A 15,635-nucleotide genomic window follows, 5' to 3' on the forward strand; every position below is an offset into this window, starting at 1 on the left:
TATTTTATTATCTTATTCTATCTTATTCTATTATTATTTGTATTCTTGCACAATCAAGGCGGGGCATGGCCACCTTCATTTCACTACGTGTCTTGTGTATGTATGTGACAAATAAATCTCTTGAATCTTGAAGTAGCGAGTCAGTAATGTTGTGTGTGTGTCTGTGGGGGGGGTGTTCTGTGTTTAGGTTTTGTATGCCAGGATAGTTTGGGGCCGAGGTGTGTTGTCGACGTCAAGGCCGAGGTCAACTGTCCTCAGGGGTTAGGAGAGACCTGCTGTGGTGGTTCTCTTTTGTGTGTGTGTGTGTGTGTGTGTGTTCCATGTTCCGAGTGCCTTCAGAGAGGGTGTTTACGAGCTCTTCTGTGTTTGGCTAATGCCTCTGATAAGTGTGTTATTACTGCACGCATTACTTGACAGCTTGATGGGGGAAAAGTGGATTCTTCGGTCCGCCTTGAAGTGAACCGCTTCTCTTTTGTTCAAAGCTTTAATTATCGACTAATTGTTGTTCGTAAAATGTTTTTTTTATTTTTTTATTTCTTCTCTCATCCGGCTCCTCTCCTTCAAAGGCGCTCCAAGGTGTTCTTGTTTTATGTGGAGAGCTTGTTTTCTAGGTTGCATAGTCTGTATTTCACAAGGTGACAAGGCTGACAGTTTACTATCTAAATAGCATCTTAAATTCCAGAACAAATAACACTACACACATGCATACTGGCCCGGAGGAAGTCCATGTCCGTGTTCTTTCAGATGAACTCTCCACAGTTCATGAGATTGTCTGCTTGCTTGTCTCTCTTGGGAGATGTGTAGCTGGTTGTCATCATCATGGCTATTTCACGGTCCTGTTGCTTATTTGACTTCCACACTGCCCTCTGTTGGACAGCGAAGGAACTGACTCCTATTTGTCAAGGACAGGACATAAAGAGATGCATTATTTGGCCATGGACCCCCCCCCCCCTCCTCCCCCACCCCCCATTATAGACCCCTTAAGTTGTTAGATATGATTTAGTGTGAATTTGGATAACTGTCTATTCTATAGGTGGGGAGAGAGGGAAAGTGTATTTGTCACACTGCTTTTGATCATAATAATAGTCATTTACATTGTCTCATCAAGCTAACATCTAGTAAGTGAAATTAAAGTTGCCCTTAATGCTGGGCTACTGCGGGGTCCCCAAACCCAAACCCCACACTTTGGAAACCAGCAGGTAAATTCTGTGCGGGAAGATGAACCCATGTCACTCCCCTCCCCCTTAACACATTGGCGACCGCTGGGACCCGTCTAATATAGTGGTTGAGGACCAGCTTTTGTAAACAGACCGGTGTCTTTTTGTAGAGCTAAATCTATACTTTATAGTATTGCTATCTGTCCATTCTCATTGTCAATTGAGTTCATAAACCGTCCCTTCAAAATGGCTTAAAGGAAAAAAAATTCATCAATAGGTTGTCATTTTATAGCGCCGTGCATATAAGCATTATAGCGGATTTTGTCTCGTATATTTTCTGGAAGGCTAGTTATAGGGCTAATAGCTGCTAACGTTATATTCAACAGCATTTCCGTTTTACATATACTAAAGAAATAACTCGAACTGCATATCATCAGGAATGTCTCAAAGCATGTATGCATGAAAGGGGGGGGGGGGGGGGGGCGGGGGACGTCGTTTATTATTATTGATTATACCAATAACAGTGGTCGTGTAACTAGCCACATACGCTGCTCGGCTGGTTGCGTATCATAGCAAGCTGATCCGGCTGTCATTTATGTGAAAAAGATCTTAGCATAAGCCGGTTATCGATCGGCATCTGGTAGATCGATATGTCCATTGGCTGATGATAAATCCCCTTATTGCATGGTGAAATCTGCGATTCGAAACGTAATCCACGGTACATGATGCTGGTTCAGAATCCGGGTACTAAAAATCTCCATTGAAAGGGGGAAAAAAAGTGATCCATTCGCCCACAGGGCATACTGCAGTGGAGAGATGGCGCCCCTACGAGGATCTGGCCGGTATTGCACATCCTCGAATTCACAGACTAGGGAATATATGCAGTGCCGCTCCGCGACCTTGACCCGGTTATTAAAAGGATATAAAAGCAATAACAACTTGCCACAGCTTTATACGTGATGCTGTCCACAACGCATGGATTCGAAACCTGTATTAACTCGTGGTCAGGCGGCAAAGTGTTAACAACTGCTGAGGTGCCCTTGAGCAAGGCACCTATTCCACCAACGAACCCTAATCTTCTTATCCCACCAACCACCAGGTTTGGACATTTACCGGGGGCCAGTTTCTAATCGCAGCCACCCGTAGGTGCTATTTGAGAGCGGTTTTAAAAGAGGGTAGGGATTCACATTATTTTACGGCTGTGGGTAGGGCGTTCCACATTGTTGTGGCATACTTGCCAAACGTGTTTAGTCCCTTGTTTGAGCCGAATCTGGGTTGTACATGATTTGTACGGTATGGTACGGTAGACCTACATGTCATTATAGCTCTACCAAATTTGTCGTTTCTGAACAGAGATGGCTCTGGCCACATTATAGAGAATTAATCAGTTATGCCTCAATCTGGTAAATAAGTTTAAATGTTGCTTTGTGGCGGAATTTCCCTTTAACCCTGGTCTCCGGTCTTTGCAGGGCGATAAGGGCGGCGAGAGGGTCCTGCAGAAGAAGTGGACCACCTTCCTGAAGGCCCAGCTGCTGTGTTCGCTCCCCGACGACGGCTTCCCCTTCAACATCATCCAGGACATGTTTGTGCTGAAGCCCAGCGGAGACAGCTGGGAGAACACTGTGTTCTACGGAGTCTTCACCTCCCAATGGTAAAGGAGTGGGAGGGATAGGTGGGAGGGGGAGGAGGAGGACCTAGTGTCCTTGAAGAGTCCATTGAATCTGATTCATAGGCCACGTCGTGCATTATACACATACACACCAGATCTGGGTTATTTAGCTAATTTTGATTTTTGATTTGATATTTTTTATTTTCGTGTCTTACATACAGATGTATGCCCAGCCCATATGGGCTTACAAGACACATAACAATAAGTATATAATAATATACTTTACCAATTACTTAACAAATGACATAGACCAAGATGGCCATAAAAAATACAAGAAAATACAATAAAACGTAATATAACACAAGCTGTACTCAATGTAAATAAACAGAAAAACAAGATGAATTCAAATACAATTATATAGGATACAGTGTGTTTTGTCTCAGGTGCCATGCCTTCTCCAAAAATCCTGCAAAACCGAAGATGTCCTCCACAAAAAAACAACTCAACATACAACTCTCAGACTGCCAAAACAAATCTGGGTTTACAATTTGAATTTTCTCAAATAAAGCCCTCCTCAAAGTGGTGTACAAAGGGCAATAAAAAACAAAATGATATTCATCCTCCACCACTCCCAGATCACACAGAACACACAACCGCAAATAATGCTGTAGTGTTTGTTATACAGTGTTTGTTTCAACCTATATGGGGTACCAGGCCGGGTGGGGTTTAATACATCAGGTACGTTGTCAACCACTAAAACGTATACTAACCTCTTAAGCCCTAGCCATATTTTCAGAACATTTGTCTAAAAGGACATACCCGAGTAAATGGAAGATTGCTCCACTTCTACAAGGTCCATTTGCATGTTCTAGGGACATCTTATGGACCTCAGGGAATGTATTCCCAGTGTCAGAAATATTGTGTCTGTTACTATGCTTGAGTAAATTGTAATGAACCAAAGGAGAATATGAATGATTATTATAATATTTTCTTTTCATCTTTGACAGTGAATAACACCATGCTAACATTGACCATCTGATGTGAAAAATTAAGCAAATTAATAAAGGGCAGATGATTTACATGGGGTTTTGTAGATACAGTACTGAATCTTGCCAATCCGGACACATGCGATTTGAAATATGAATATAGAATATCAGGCCTATAAATGACCTTATTATGGCCAAGTCATACATCTATGGATCTCCTCTTTCCAATGGCAGAGTTAAATCTGGATTTAGTACCACCAGGCGCCCATTACAGGGCAGCAAAGACTGTGAATGAAATCTACTGTAAGTACAGTTACTTTTGTATAATGTCCATAGCTCCGCCATTTTTCACCAGATGCAGTTTTTTTGTAGACGTTCACAGAAAGGTAAAGAAACAATATACGTTGTATTTTATGGCAATATCGTTCAGGTCAGGTGAGTGTAGTTTTATGAAAAAGCCCTGGGTCTCCTCTTTCTTAGGACTGCAAAGATTTCATGACGACGTCATTTCCTCGCGTCTAAATCATCCGGTTTCCGATGCAATGCGCTGAGTTTTTTTATAAACTCATATTTCTCTAATAACATTTAAAATCATTGGTAAACAAACGTAGTGCTGAAAATATACACTTTGACTTCTGTTTTGATAGGGTTAGGGTCTTTACTCTTGGCTACATTTGAAAAGGAAACGCAACATTAATTAATTAATACGGACTGTATTGATCTATTTATGACGTGAAATAAATCGATCAGGCTTAAGGGGCTAACTTAACTTGACTTTTAAATAGTCTAAGCTCGCTGGCACAATTGTGCTTCCTATGTGGCAAACCACATCCCTCCGGTACACCAAGTACATTTAAATAAACACTAAGAATGGTTTGCAAACTACTATCTCAAGGTCTGCTACACTAACACACTTGCTCAGGCACATGCTACAATACATATGTCCATACTGTTGTACATGCACATGCAGATGGATGCATGCAGTCTCTCACACACACACACACGCACGCACGCACACACACACACACACACACACACACACACACACACACACACACACACACACACACACACACACACACACACACACACACACACACACACACACACACACACACGCCAACTATAACTGTAGCCAACAGATAGATGTCATGTTCATAATATTCAACTACTCCCCAAAGATCTGGCATGTTGCCTGCCTCCTTATTGGGCTTGTCAGAAGTCATATCAGTCATAATGAGTTTGAACACTGGGGTCACGCAGTCCGTTCTGTGCAATTGATGTACGTAGTAAGAAAACAAGGGCTTATTTATAAAAATAGCTCAAGTGTTCGCAGTCAAACCGTGAGCCAAGTGGTTGCTCCAATTTGCCTATGGAAATTATGTCACCAGCTACAGCTGGGAGGGTGGAGGCATGGGGGGTGGAGAGCAGGAAGTGATGTCACCAGCTACAGCGGGGAGGGTGGAGGCATGGGGGGTGGAGAGCAGCGGGGAGGGTGGAGGCCCAGGGGGTGGAGAGCAGCGGGGAGGGTGGAGGCCCGGGGGGTGGAGAGCAGCGGGGAGGGTGGAGGCCCAGGGGGTGGAGAGCAGCGGGGAGGGTGGAGGCCCAGGGGGTGGAGAGCAGGAAGTGATGTCACCAGCTACAGCGGGAGGGTGGAGGCATGGGGGGTGGAGAGCAGGAAGTGGACCCAGGAACAGTCTGAGTTTAATGGGATTTTGCCATGGATGTATTTAAAAGATGTTTTAAAGATGTTAGCTTGAAATGCAAACTATTTGAATCCCAATCTAGCAGGCTGCCATTTGAAATGACCAGGGTTGAACTCATCTAGCAGGCTGCCATTTGAAATGACCAGGTTGTTCTCATCTAACAGGCTGTCCAAATGTTAAGATCTAGTCGTTCAGGAGCGGCTGCGTAGTGTAGAGGTCTAAGCACTTGCCTACCACCGCAGAGAGTCTGGATTCAAATCCTGGTGTCAGCTTGGTCAGTCGTCCCTACGAATACAATTGTTAGTGTTTGCTGGTGGGAAGTCGGTGCGTTATGAGTCCTGGTCATTGCAATAATAATAATAATAATAATAATAATAATAATAATAAATGTATTTTATATAGCGCCCTTACATATGTATCTCAAAGCCCTTTACAGACATTGCATTACAGTACATGGACAAACACAGTACATGGACATACACAGTACATGGACTTTCACAATGACAACATGATGGGGATACTACAGAGAAAGGGAGACAGGTATGCAAGGTCATGGGGTTTGAGGTGGGACTTGTTTCTACGGATGGGGCTTCTTTGATGCGTGATGGGAGTTGATTCCAGAGTCGGGGAGCAGATTGATTTATTGATTGATTGATTGAAAACTTTATTAACAGATTGCAGAATGGGTACAGTACAGTACGACTCAATACACACAATTGTTAAGGGGATGCAGACCAGAGAAAGACTTTCGTCTTGTTTACATCAGGCCCTGATCAGGGTCCCCCATTTTCAATTCATCATGACATTTATGACATACACGACATACAGATATATATCATGACATTTATGACATACACAACATACAGATATACAGTACTGTTACATCCAGACATTTATGACATACAAGATAGATATACAAATATACAGTACTGTTTAAGAGACAGAGATCCTAAAGGAAAATATATACATTCGAGGGGGAAGAAACTCTACATTGGATGGGGGGGGGGGGGGGGGGATTTCGACATTTACCGGATGCCAGTTTCGAATTGCAGCCTCCCGTAGGTCCTCTTTGAGGGCGGTTTTGAAGGTGGGTAGGGATTCACATTATTTTAAGGCTGTGGGTAGGGCGTTCCACATTGTTGTGGCATAATTGTGAAACATGTTTAGTCCCTTGTTTGAGCCGAATCTGGGTTTAACATGATTTGTGGAACTCCCTCTGGTGTTGTGGTCGTGGAATTCACTTTGGGAAGTATTTTGACATGTACATGGGATCTTAGTGGTGTAGTGTATCTTGTAGACCAGGTCCATTGCAAGTTGCTGTACTCTGTCGTCTACTCTAAGCCATCCTAGGATGTAAAAATGGGCAGGGGTGAGGTGGGTTTTAGGAGTAAGGTCAAGCAGTAGTCTGTTTTGTGATGTTTGTAGTCTTGTTTTTAGTGCCTTTGAGGTGCTTTGGTACCATGAGGTGCCGTGCAAGCATAGTCATAGTACCCTTGAATGAGTGCTCCTGTTAGAGTCTTCAGGGTATTCTTGTTTACCAGAGACTGAGAGGAGATCGGGTACAATAATCTTGTTCGTTTGTTGACTTTTTTTATTACATTGGATGCCATTTTGTCACAGGAAAGATTTGCCTCTAGGATGGAGCCCAAGTATGTAATTTCATCTTTCCGTGTGACAATATTGTCACCCACTGTAGCTGAGAAGCCGTTGGCCTTGCTGAGTTTGTTATTTGATCCAAAGAGAATGGACTCAGTTTTACCAGGAGAATGATTTGTTTTATGTGGACTTAAGGCTGTAGTGTGGTGTGCTCAGAAGGGCTAAATTGGATGAGTGGAGTGAGCGGGAGGGAGTGTAGTGTTGAAAGAGGTTGTAGATGTAAGCGGGTTCTAGGGAGTGGAGGGCTTTGTAAGTGAGGAGACGGATCTAAAAGTAAAATCCTATACTTAACAGGGAGCCAGTGAAGTGAGGAGAGGACAGGTGGGATGTGGGTGAACGTGGGGCAGTGGGTGATGATGTGGGCTGAGGTGTTCTGAACTAGTTGAAGTTTATGGATTGAGCCAATGAGCAATGCATTACATTAATCCAGACGTGAGAAAATGAGGGCATGAACCAGCTTTTCAGTGTCGGAGGGGGACAGTAGTGGTTCCTGAGCTACAAGTAACATGTCTTGGTGATTTTATTGATGTGTGGTTCGACTTATAGTTTGGGGTCAATTTGAACACCCAAGTTGTTCACTGTGGGGGAGGGGAGGATAGAATGGTTGTTGATGGATATGGAGCAAATCAGGGTTTTTACGGAGAAGGTGAGGTGGGCCTATTAAAAGGATTTAAGTTTTAGTACTGTTTGAGTTGGAGAAGGTTGTGATTCATCCAGATTTTTATTTCAGAGAGGCAGGAGGAGAGGGCAGTAGTAGCAGCAGTGGTGTCAGGAGGAGAGTGGGTGTATAACTGTCATCGGCGTAGCAGTGATATTGGAGACTATGTGTTCTGAAGATGTGGCAGAGGGGGAACATATAGAGGGAGAAAAGATATATAGATATGGGACCAAGGACTGAGCCGTGGGGGACACCAGATGTAACAGGGAAATAATTTGAGGTATGACCATTCATGGTAGTAAATTGATGTCTGTCTGGTAGATAGGAGTGAAATATATGCCAACTGTGTGTTCTAAACAGGAGAGTAAGATATTGTGACCAATGGTGTCAAGAGCAGATTCTGTGCTGTGGTGTGTTCGGAAGTCTGATTGAAAGGGTTCAAAAAGGTAGTTATTCTGAAGGTGGGTGTGAAGCTGGTTGGTAATATTTGTTTCAAGTATTTTGGAGATAAATGGTAGGTTAGAGATTGGCCTGTAGTTACTGAGGGTGCTGGGATCCAAATTGGGTTTCTTGATGAGCGGGGTGACACTACAGCTGCTGTTTTCAGTAGTGGGGGGACAACACCAGATGAGAGGGATGTGTTTATGATGTGTGTGATGGGGGGGCTGAGGGCAGAGATGCAAGATTTGGTGAGAGAGGAGGGAATAGGGTCATGGAGACATGTGGTGGGTTTTGATTGCATTACAGTCTTGGTGACAGTACAATCTTCCTTTTTTCTCAAACACTGGAACGCATTGCTGCCTCCCATCTCCAGTCCAACACCCTCTATGAACCCCTTCAGTCTGGCTTCCGTCCCGCTCACAGCACCGAAACTGCACTGGTTAAGGTCATCAACGACCTCCTCATCTCCGCTGACTCCGGTGCCCTCAACATCCTGATCCTACTCGATCTCAGTGCAGCCTTTGACACAGTGGGTCACTCCATCCTCCTCCAAAGGCTGCACCAACTGGGTGTTGAGGGCACAGCACTTGGCTGGTTCTCCTCCTACCTCACAGACAGACACCAATTCATCTCCCTCTCCGGCCACACCTCCTCCCCCTCCCCAGTCACACAGGGGGTCCCCCAAGGCTCAGTCCTTGGCCCCCTGCTCTTCATCTGCTACATTCTCCCCCTTGGTCACATCATCCGTAAATACCACCTCAACTTCCACTGCTACGCTGATGACACCCAAATCTACATCGGTACACAATCCCCCCACAGCCCACCCCTCAGTCACATCGAATCCTGCATTACCGAACTCCAAACTTGGATGACTCACAACTTCCTCAAATTGAACAGTGACAAGACGGAACTTCTCATTATTGGCACCAAAACCACCCTCACCAGATCCGGACCTATCACACTCACCATCAACGACTCCACCATCACCCCCTCCCCCCTAGTCCGAAACCTTGGTGTCCTCCTTGACCCCACCCTCTCATTTGACCCCCACGTCCGCTCCATCGTAAAAATATCCTACTTTCACCTCCGCAACATTACAAAAATCCGTCACTGCCTCTCCCCCCCTGCTGCTGAATCCCTCATTCACACCTTCATCTCCTCCCGCCTGGACTATTGCAACTCCCTCCTCACTGGTATCACCTCCCGCTCCCTCCATAAACTGCAAATGGTCCAAAATTCAGCCGCCCGCCTCCTCACTAACACCCGGTTCCGCGAACACATCACTCCTGTCCTCCACTCTCTCCACTGGCTCCCGATCAAACACAGCATAAACTTTAAAACACTACTCCTCACCTTCAAAGCCCTCCACAGCCTGCCCCCCCCCCCCCTACCTGACTGATCTCCTTCTTCCCTACTGCCCCACCCGTTCCCTCCGGTCCTCCTCCACTGCCTCCCTCACTGTCCCGACATCCAAACTTAAAAACTTTGGAGATCGGGCCTTCTCTCGTACTGCACCCCGACTCTGGAACTCCCTCCCCCAGTCCATCAGAGACTCCCCTACACTCTCCACCTTCAAAGCTCGCCTCAAAACCCACCTGTTCTCCATTCGCATTGCTTAATTGATCATTTGGTGTATACTATGTCCTTCAGTCTATGTGGAGCTACTATATTTTCTTCTAAATTTCTCCAGGATACTGATGCTTGGGGATCAAACCATGTTGTCAGTGGTCTTAAAGTGTACGCCTTAAAATAGTGGAAAAAATCTGGAAATGCCATACCACCGTCTGCTTTGTTTCCGTCTTTGTTGTTTCTTTGTTTTGTTTCTTTGCTTTTGTTTCTTTGTTTTTACTTTTGCTCCCGACTATTGTCAGCGACTTCAGGGTTATTGAGAAGCGCTATATAAATTAAATTAATTATTATTATTATTATTATTAAACCTCAGTGAAGTGTGAGAGTTTGGTGCCTGTGAATATAGGATCTGGGGGGGGGGGTGAGCGGTGTTAGGTAAAATATATTTTCGGATGTTGTCAATAAGTTCATGAAGAGGTTGCATTGGTCAGTGGATGCTGGGAGTGTGGCTGGTTTAACTGGTTCAATGAGAGTGTTGATGGTGGAAAAAAGAGACCTGGGGTTGTTGCGGCGTGTTTCAATCTGGGTGGAATAGTATTGACATCTCGCAGTTTTCAGGGCTTTACAATAGGACTGTTGATGGGACTGATGGGCAAGGAGGTGGAAATTGTAACCAGTGTGTAACCATTTGCGCTCAAGCTGTCGGCCAGTTGTTTTTAAGGAACGCAGTTCAGGGGTACACCAGGGAGCAGAACGGGAAAAGGAGACTGTACGTGACTTTAGGGGGGCAGCTTTGTCTAGAATGGAGATGAGAGATGTGTTATACAGTTGAACAGCATGGTTGGGAGATTGAAGCACATATACAGAGGAGGTGATTGCACAGATGGGGAGATTAACAGCTTGTACATTGCGGAAAGTGATTATGCGTTTACTGTTAGTGAGTGGTACAGGAATAGACAGATTAAAACAAATGGCAAGGTGATCAGAGATTCCAAGTTCAGAGCTTGTGAGAGAAGTAACAGATAAACCAGATAAGCAGACTAGATCTAGTGTGTGGCCCTGTTTGTGAGTTGGAAAATGTATACATTGTTGCAGATTGTAACAGCCAAGCAGGGAAATAAATGATGTTGCCAGGTTGCAGTGTGAAGAGTCTACATGTATATTGAAATCACCCAGGAGCAGTACACTTTTGTAGGTGGGGCACAGGGCAGACAGTAATTCAGATAGTTTGTTCAGAAAAAACAGTGTTATTGGCTTTGGGGGGTCTATACAAAAGAATGACAAGCACAGGGTTGACAGGAGTTTTGAGTTGGAAAGCAAGACATTCAAAAGAGGTGATGAAAGGAAACCGTAATTGGAGTAATTGTAATGCTGGATCGGTAGAACATTGCTAATCCACCCCCACGTCCGTAACCGGGTCGAGTGACGTCGTTCAACAGTGCTGTATAGGTTGATTTGATTTGATTTTTATTTAGTACATACAATTTATACAATAGTATAAAAACAAGGGGTACAAGGATAACATGTGAAAGTCTGTCGACTTGTTTCCAACATGGTCCCAAGAAAAATACAATAAATCACAAAGAAAGAGTTAAGATAAAATAGATACAACAAGTAGATAAAATAGACAACACAATTTTCTAAGAGCCTCATTACAGGTTGTGCCAAGTTTCATAGGTAAAAATAATGTCCAGGTTTTGCTCACTGTGACGTAGTCATGAATAATTAATGTACATTTTGAAACCAGTGCGTGATAGTTTTATCCAGGCGCAGTCGGTGTTGGTATAGGGAAACCCAGTTGTATAGACGTGAGCATCCTGTCATAAATCCAGTAAGTGCATTCAGAGTTTCATCCAGACAGAGATGGTGTTGGTATGGAGGAAATCCAGCTGTGATAGATCTCTGAGGTAACATTTATTAAACACAAATTAGATACGAATACACCAAAAAACTAACGAAACAAAACAAACAAACTGAGAAGCGGCAGCCAAGAGTGTGCAACGTTGTCTCAGTCGGAAATGACGTCTCATGAACAACGACTCCTACTGGTTAGTTGGGGGCGCCTATACAGCAGGGAGGGATCTGGGGGAGATAGCGTAAACCTCTGCATGTGTTGCGCTCTCCCAGTGAAACTCCTAGCTGTCAGGAGAAAAGAAGCGGCTGCCAATAGATGGTAGTCTACACCCTCCCCAGACTGACAGTAGGGCAGCATGTGGTAGTCTACACCCTCCCCAGACTGACAGTAGGGCAGCATGTGGTAGTCTACACCCTCCCCAGACTGACAGTAGGGCAGCATGTGGTAGTCTACACCCTCCCCAGACTGACAGTAGGGCAGCATGTGGTAGTCTACACCCTCCCCAGACTGACAGTAGGGCAGCATGTGGTAGTCTACACCCTCCCCTGACTGACAGTAGGGCAGCATGTGTTAGTCTACACCCTCCCCAGACTGACAGTAGGGCAGCATGTGGTAGTCTACACCCTCCCCAGACTGACAGTAGGGCAGCATGTGGTAGTCTACACCCTCCCCAGACTGACAGTAGGGCAGCATGTGGTAGTCTACACCCTCCCCAGACTGACAGTAGGGCAGTATGTGGTAGTCTACACCCTCTGCTGACTGACAGTAGGGCAGTATGTGGTAGTCTACACCCTCTGCTGACTGAGGGGGCTTTCACACTAGCCATTCGGGGTCGAATCAGAGCACGATCGCACCAAAATAGAGTGTGATGAGAACGCTCCCCCCGTCACCGGGGACGCTGATTCGCTCCAAACCTGGACCGCTGGAATAGGTGGTCTCGAGTGCGCGCCAGTGTCCCCGACGACGGAGCGGGGCGTGGTGTGCAAGCATAATGCTTTCATGCTTGCTTGAATTTTGGGCAGATAAAAACATACAGCAACAACTGGACAATACCCACAAAAACGATATTTATGGGCAATTTGGCGAGTTCAGACCTCAACCAAACAAGCATGTTGAGCCTCGGCTCAGTGGATGAAAACTTCGAGATGAAGCCACGTTACAAGCCCAAGACTTCCCTGGCTCGCATTAGGCCTGGCAATTTTTGCCATTGCTATGTTTTGGTTTCTTGTTCGAATGCATTTATTTCTATATAGACTGATTTCTCCCACGAAAAATGGAGCCTCTAATAATTGCCCAAAACGTAAGCTGTAAAAGATAAGCTAAAACGCCAAAGCCACTTATTCTGAGATGATAATTCATGTATCTGGATAACCAATGCACGGATTTTGTCGAGGCAGGTAGCGTTATTTCGGGAAAATTGATATCTATAGTCTGGTGTAGTTTTCGTCCACGAAAAATGGAGGCTCTAATTATTATTCATAGAGACTCTATAAATAATAATAATTAGAGCCTCCATCCTTCGTGGACGAAAACTACACCAGACTATAGATATCAATTTCCCCGAAATACCACTACCTGCCTCGACAAAATCCGTTCATTGGTTATCCAGATACAGATGAATTAGCATCTTAGAATAACAAATAACAAGTAAAAGACGCAACATCCAATTTGGCTTTTCTCCAGCGCGACCAGAACGTCTTTCGTTGGATTGGCATGTCTAATAATGCTGTTATTAGAAAATGTGCGTGCACGGGTACAACAGATCAGTCAACAATGTCGAGCTAAAAGTGAAGAAGATGAGGCTTCAATATCTTCTCCGTGGTTTGATGCAGTGGACAGCATAATCGGCCAAAACCAACCAGTGCCCTGTTTATTACCCACAGTAATGTGGCCGGTTAGCCCATCCAAAGCAAGGGAGCCCGACGTTGTGACTAGTTGTGTTCAGCGGGACTATAGCGATCAAGTATATTATGCATATTATCTTTTACGTTGTTCGTTATATGTTTTGTCTATCTGTCTGTAATCTATGTGGTTAGCGTGCAGCATGACCATAATGTTTTCTGTGTAGGAAAAGTATCCGCCATCGTGTAGGTTTAGCTGGTACATTACTTCCCGAGGTACAGCAAAAATGTCCCGTGTAACTGTTTTGGTTCATTCAGAAATATATAGACTATAGAAAGGTGCTCTCCTCAATTGTGCGTGGCTGGGAGCGAACCAAGACTGCAGTGTGTACGCAAACCAGAGGGGGGAGAGGGAGGGGGGGAGTTCGCACTCAAGGACTGAGCGAGGACGGAGCGGAGCACCCTTTCCTAATGAGAAGACACCCTGACAGTAGGGCAGTATGTGGTAGTCTACACCCTCTGCTGACTGACAGTAGGGCAGTATGTGGTGGTCTACACCCTCCCTTGACTGACAGTAGGGCAGCGCAAGACCAGGAAGGGAATTGGCATAACAACTATTCAGGGATGGGAGAAAAAGTAGTAGTAGAAACTAGGGGGGAAACACTTTTGAACCTGAAATGCCATCAAATACAGTGTCACTAACTAGGAGTCAGTTCAATTCATCCCAAAAAAAACATTTGCATCAGATACTGCAAGCAGAAGTTATTATTAGCACAAATCACTTTTGAGTCTACCCCATTCCTGTAAGCAACAGCTTCCTAACTGCTTCAAAACACAATTATCTATACGGAACAACTTGAATAGGATTTGACATGGCTGTAGCCTCTGGCAAATATTAAGACTGGCAATAGTAATTCATATAGATAGATATAAGATAGAAACCCCTGCTTGTCTGAAATCATAAAGCAGTTGCATAGATTTAATTTGTGCTTGTTGAATTAAAGTTGAAAGCAGTCAGTGTTCTTTATGTTAACTTAATATGAAATCTATGCAACTTCTACACAATCTCAGAGGACTGGGTGTGTATGTTGCATAGTAAAAGGTTTGTAGTGAATCTTAAGCCTGATCGGTACCGGGTCGAGATATATATTTCACGTCACAAATAGATCAATACAGTCCGTATTAAGTGATGTTGCATTTCTTTTTCAAATGTAGCCAAGAGTAAAGACCCTAACCCTAGCAAAACAGCAGTCAACGTGTATATTTTCAGCACTACATTTGTTTACCAATGATTTTAAGTGTTAAATATCTGCTAAATATGAGCTTATAAATATATCTGTGCATTGCACTGGAAAACGGACAATTTAGAAGCGAGGACAGTAAGCCATCATGAAATCGTTGTAGTCCTAAGAAAGAGGAGACCTTCGATGGACATCTATATTTCATAAAACTACACTACCCAGCTCACACCAGCCGCATACAAACGTAGGCCAACCATTTTTCCTTTACAAATATTAGAATAGAATAGAAATAGTTTATTTATCCCGAGGGAAATTCAGCACTACAGATCGCTCACAGTAAACCGTAAACATTTAGGTCAAAAACAAAACTTACAAATAAGAATAAAAATAAGAATAAAGAATCAAATACCGTTCGGGATATACATTCTGATATGTATATACATTCTAAAATATACAGGCAAAATATACAGTAAGTGTACAATAAGTGTAACATTTTAAGGAAGATTACAGATACATGATTGTACTATCACCCTGTGCTCAGTGATGCAGTGAGGCACAGGGATGCATTATAAAGTCTGATGGCTGTCGAAATGAAGGACTTCACGGTCTTTGCTGCCCTGTAACGGGCACCTGGTGGTACTAAATCCAGATTGAACTCTGCCATTGGAAAGAGATTTGGGCCGATCCATCGATGAATGGCTTGGCCATAATAAGGTAATTTATAGGCCTGATATTCTATATTCTATATTAATATTTCAAATAGCATGTGTCCGGGTGGCAAAATTCTATACTGTCTCTACAAAACCCCCTGTAAATCATCTGCCCTTTGTTCATTTGATTAGATCCTTAGTACACTTGATCTCAAGAAGGTGCTGAATGAGCTCAGTGGCAATTCTTCACTTTTGGTCAATGTTAG

The 15,635-nt window shown here is 44.1% G+C and overlaps 1 protein-coding gene across 1 annotated transcript in view; it reads left to right on the plus strand.

Moving 5' to 3' along the window:
* The window catches only part of LOC311223265 (semaphorin-4B-like), a 183,758-nt gene that overhangs the window by 133,697 nt on the left and 34,426 nt on the right, over positions 1–15,635 (plus strand). The window contains exon 9 of the mRNA XM_084308050.1: positions 2,627–2,808. Within this exon, the coding sequence (XP_084164176.1) occupies positions 2,627–2,808 (182 nt within the window). The remainder of the gene's footprint in view (positions 1–2,626; positions 2,809–15,635) is intronic.

Source organism: Notolepis coatsorum (genome assembly GCF_963971535.1).
Source record: "Notolepis coatsorum genome assembly, chromosome: 2".
In the NCBI taxonomy this organism is placed as follows: Eukaryota; Metazoa; Chordata; class Actinopteri; order Aulopiformes; family Paralepididae; genus Notolepis; species Notolepis coatsorum.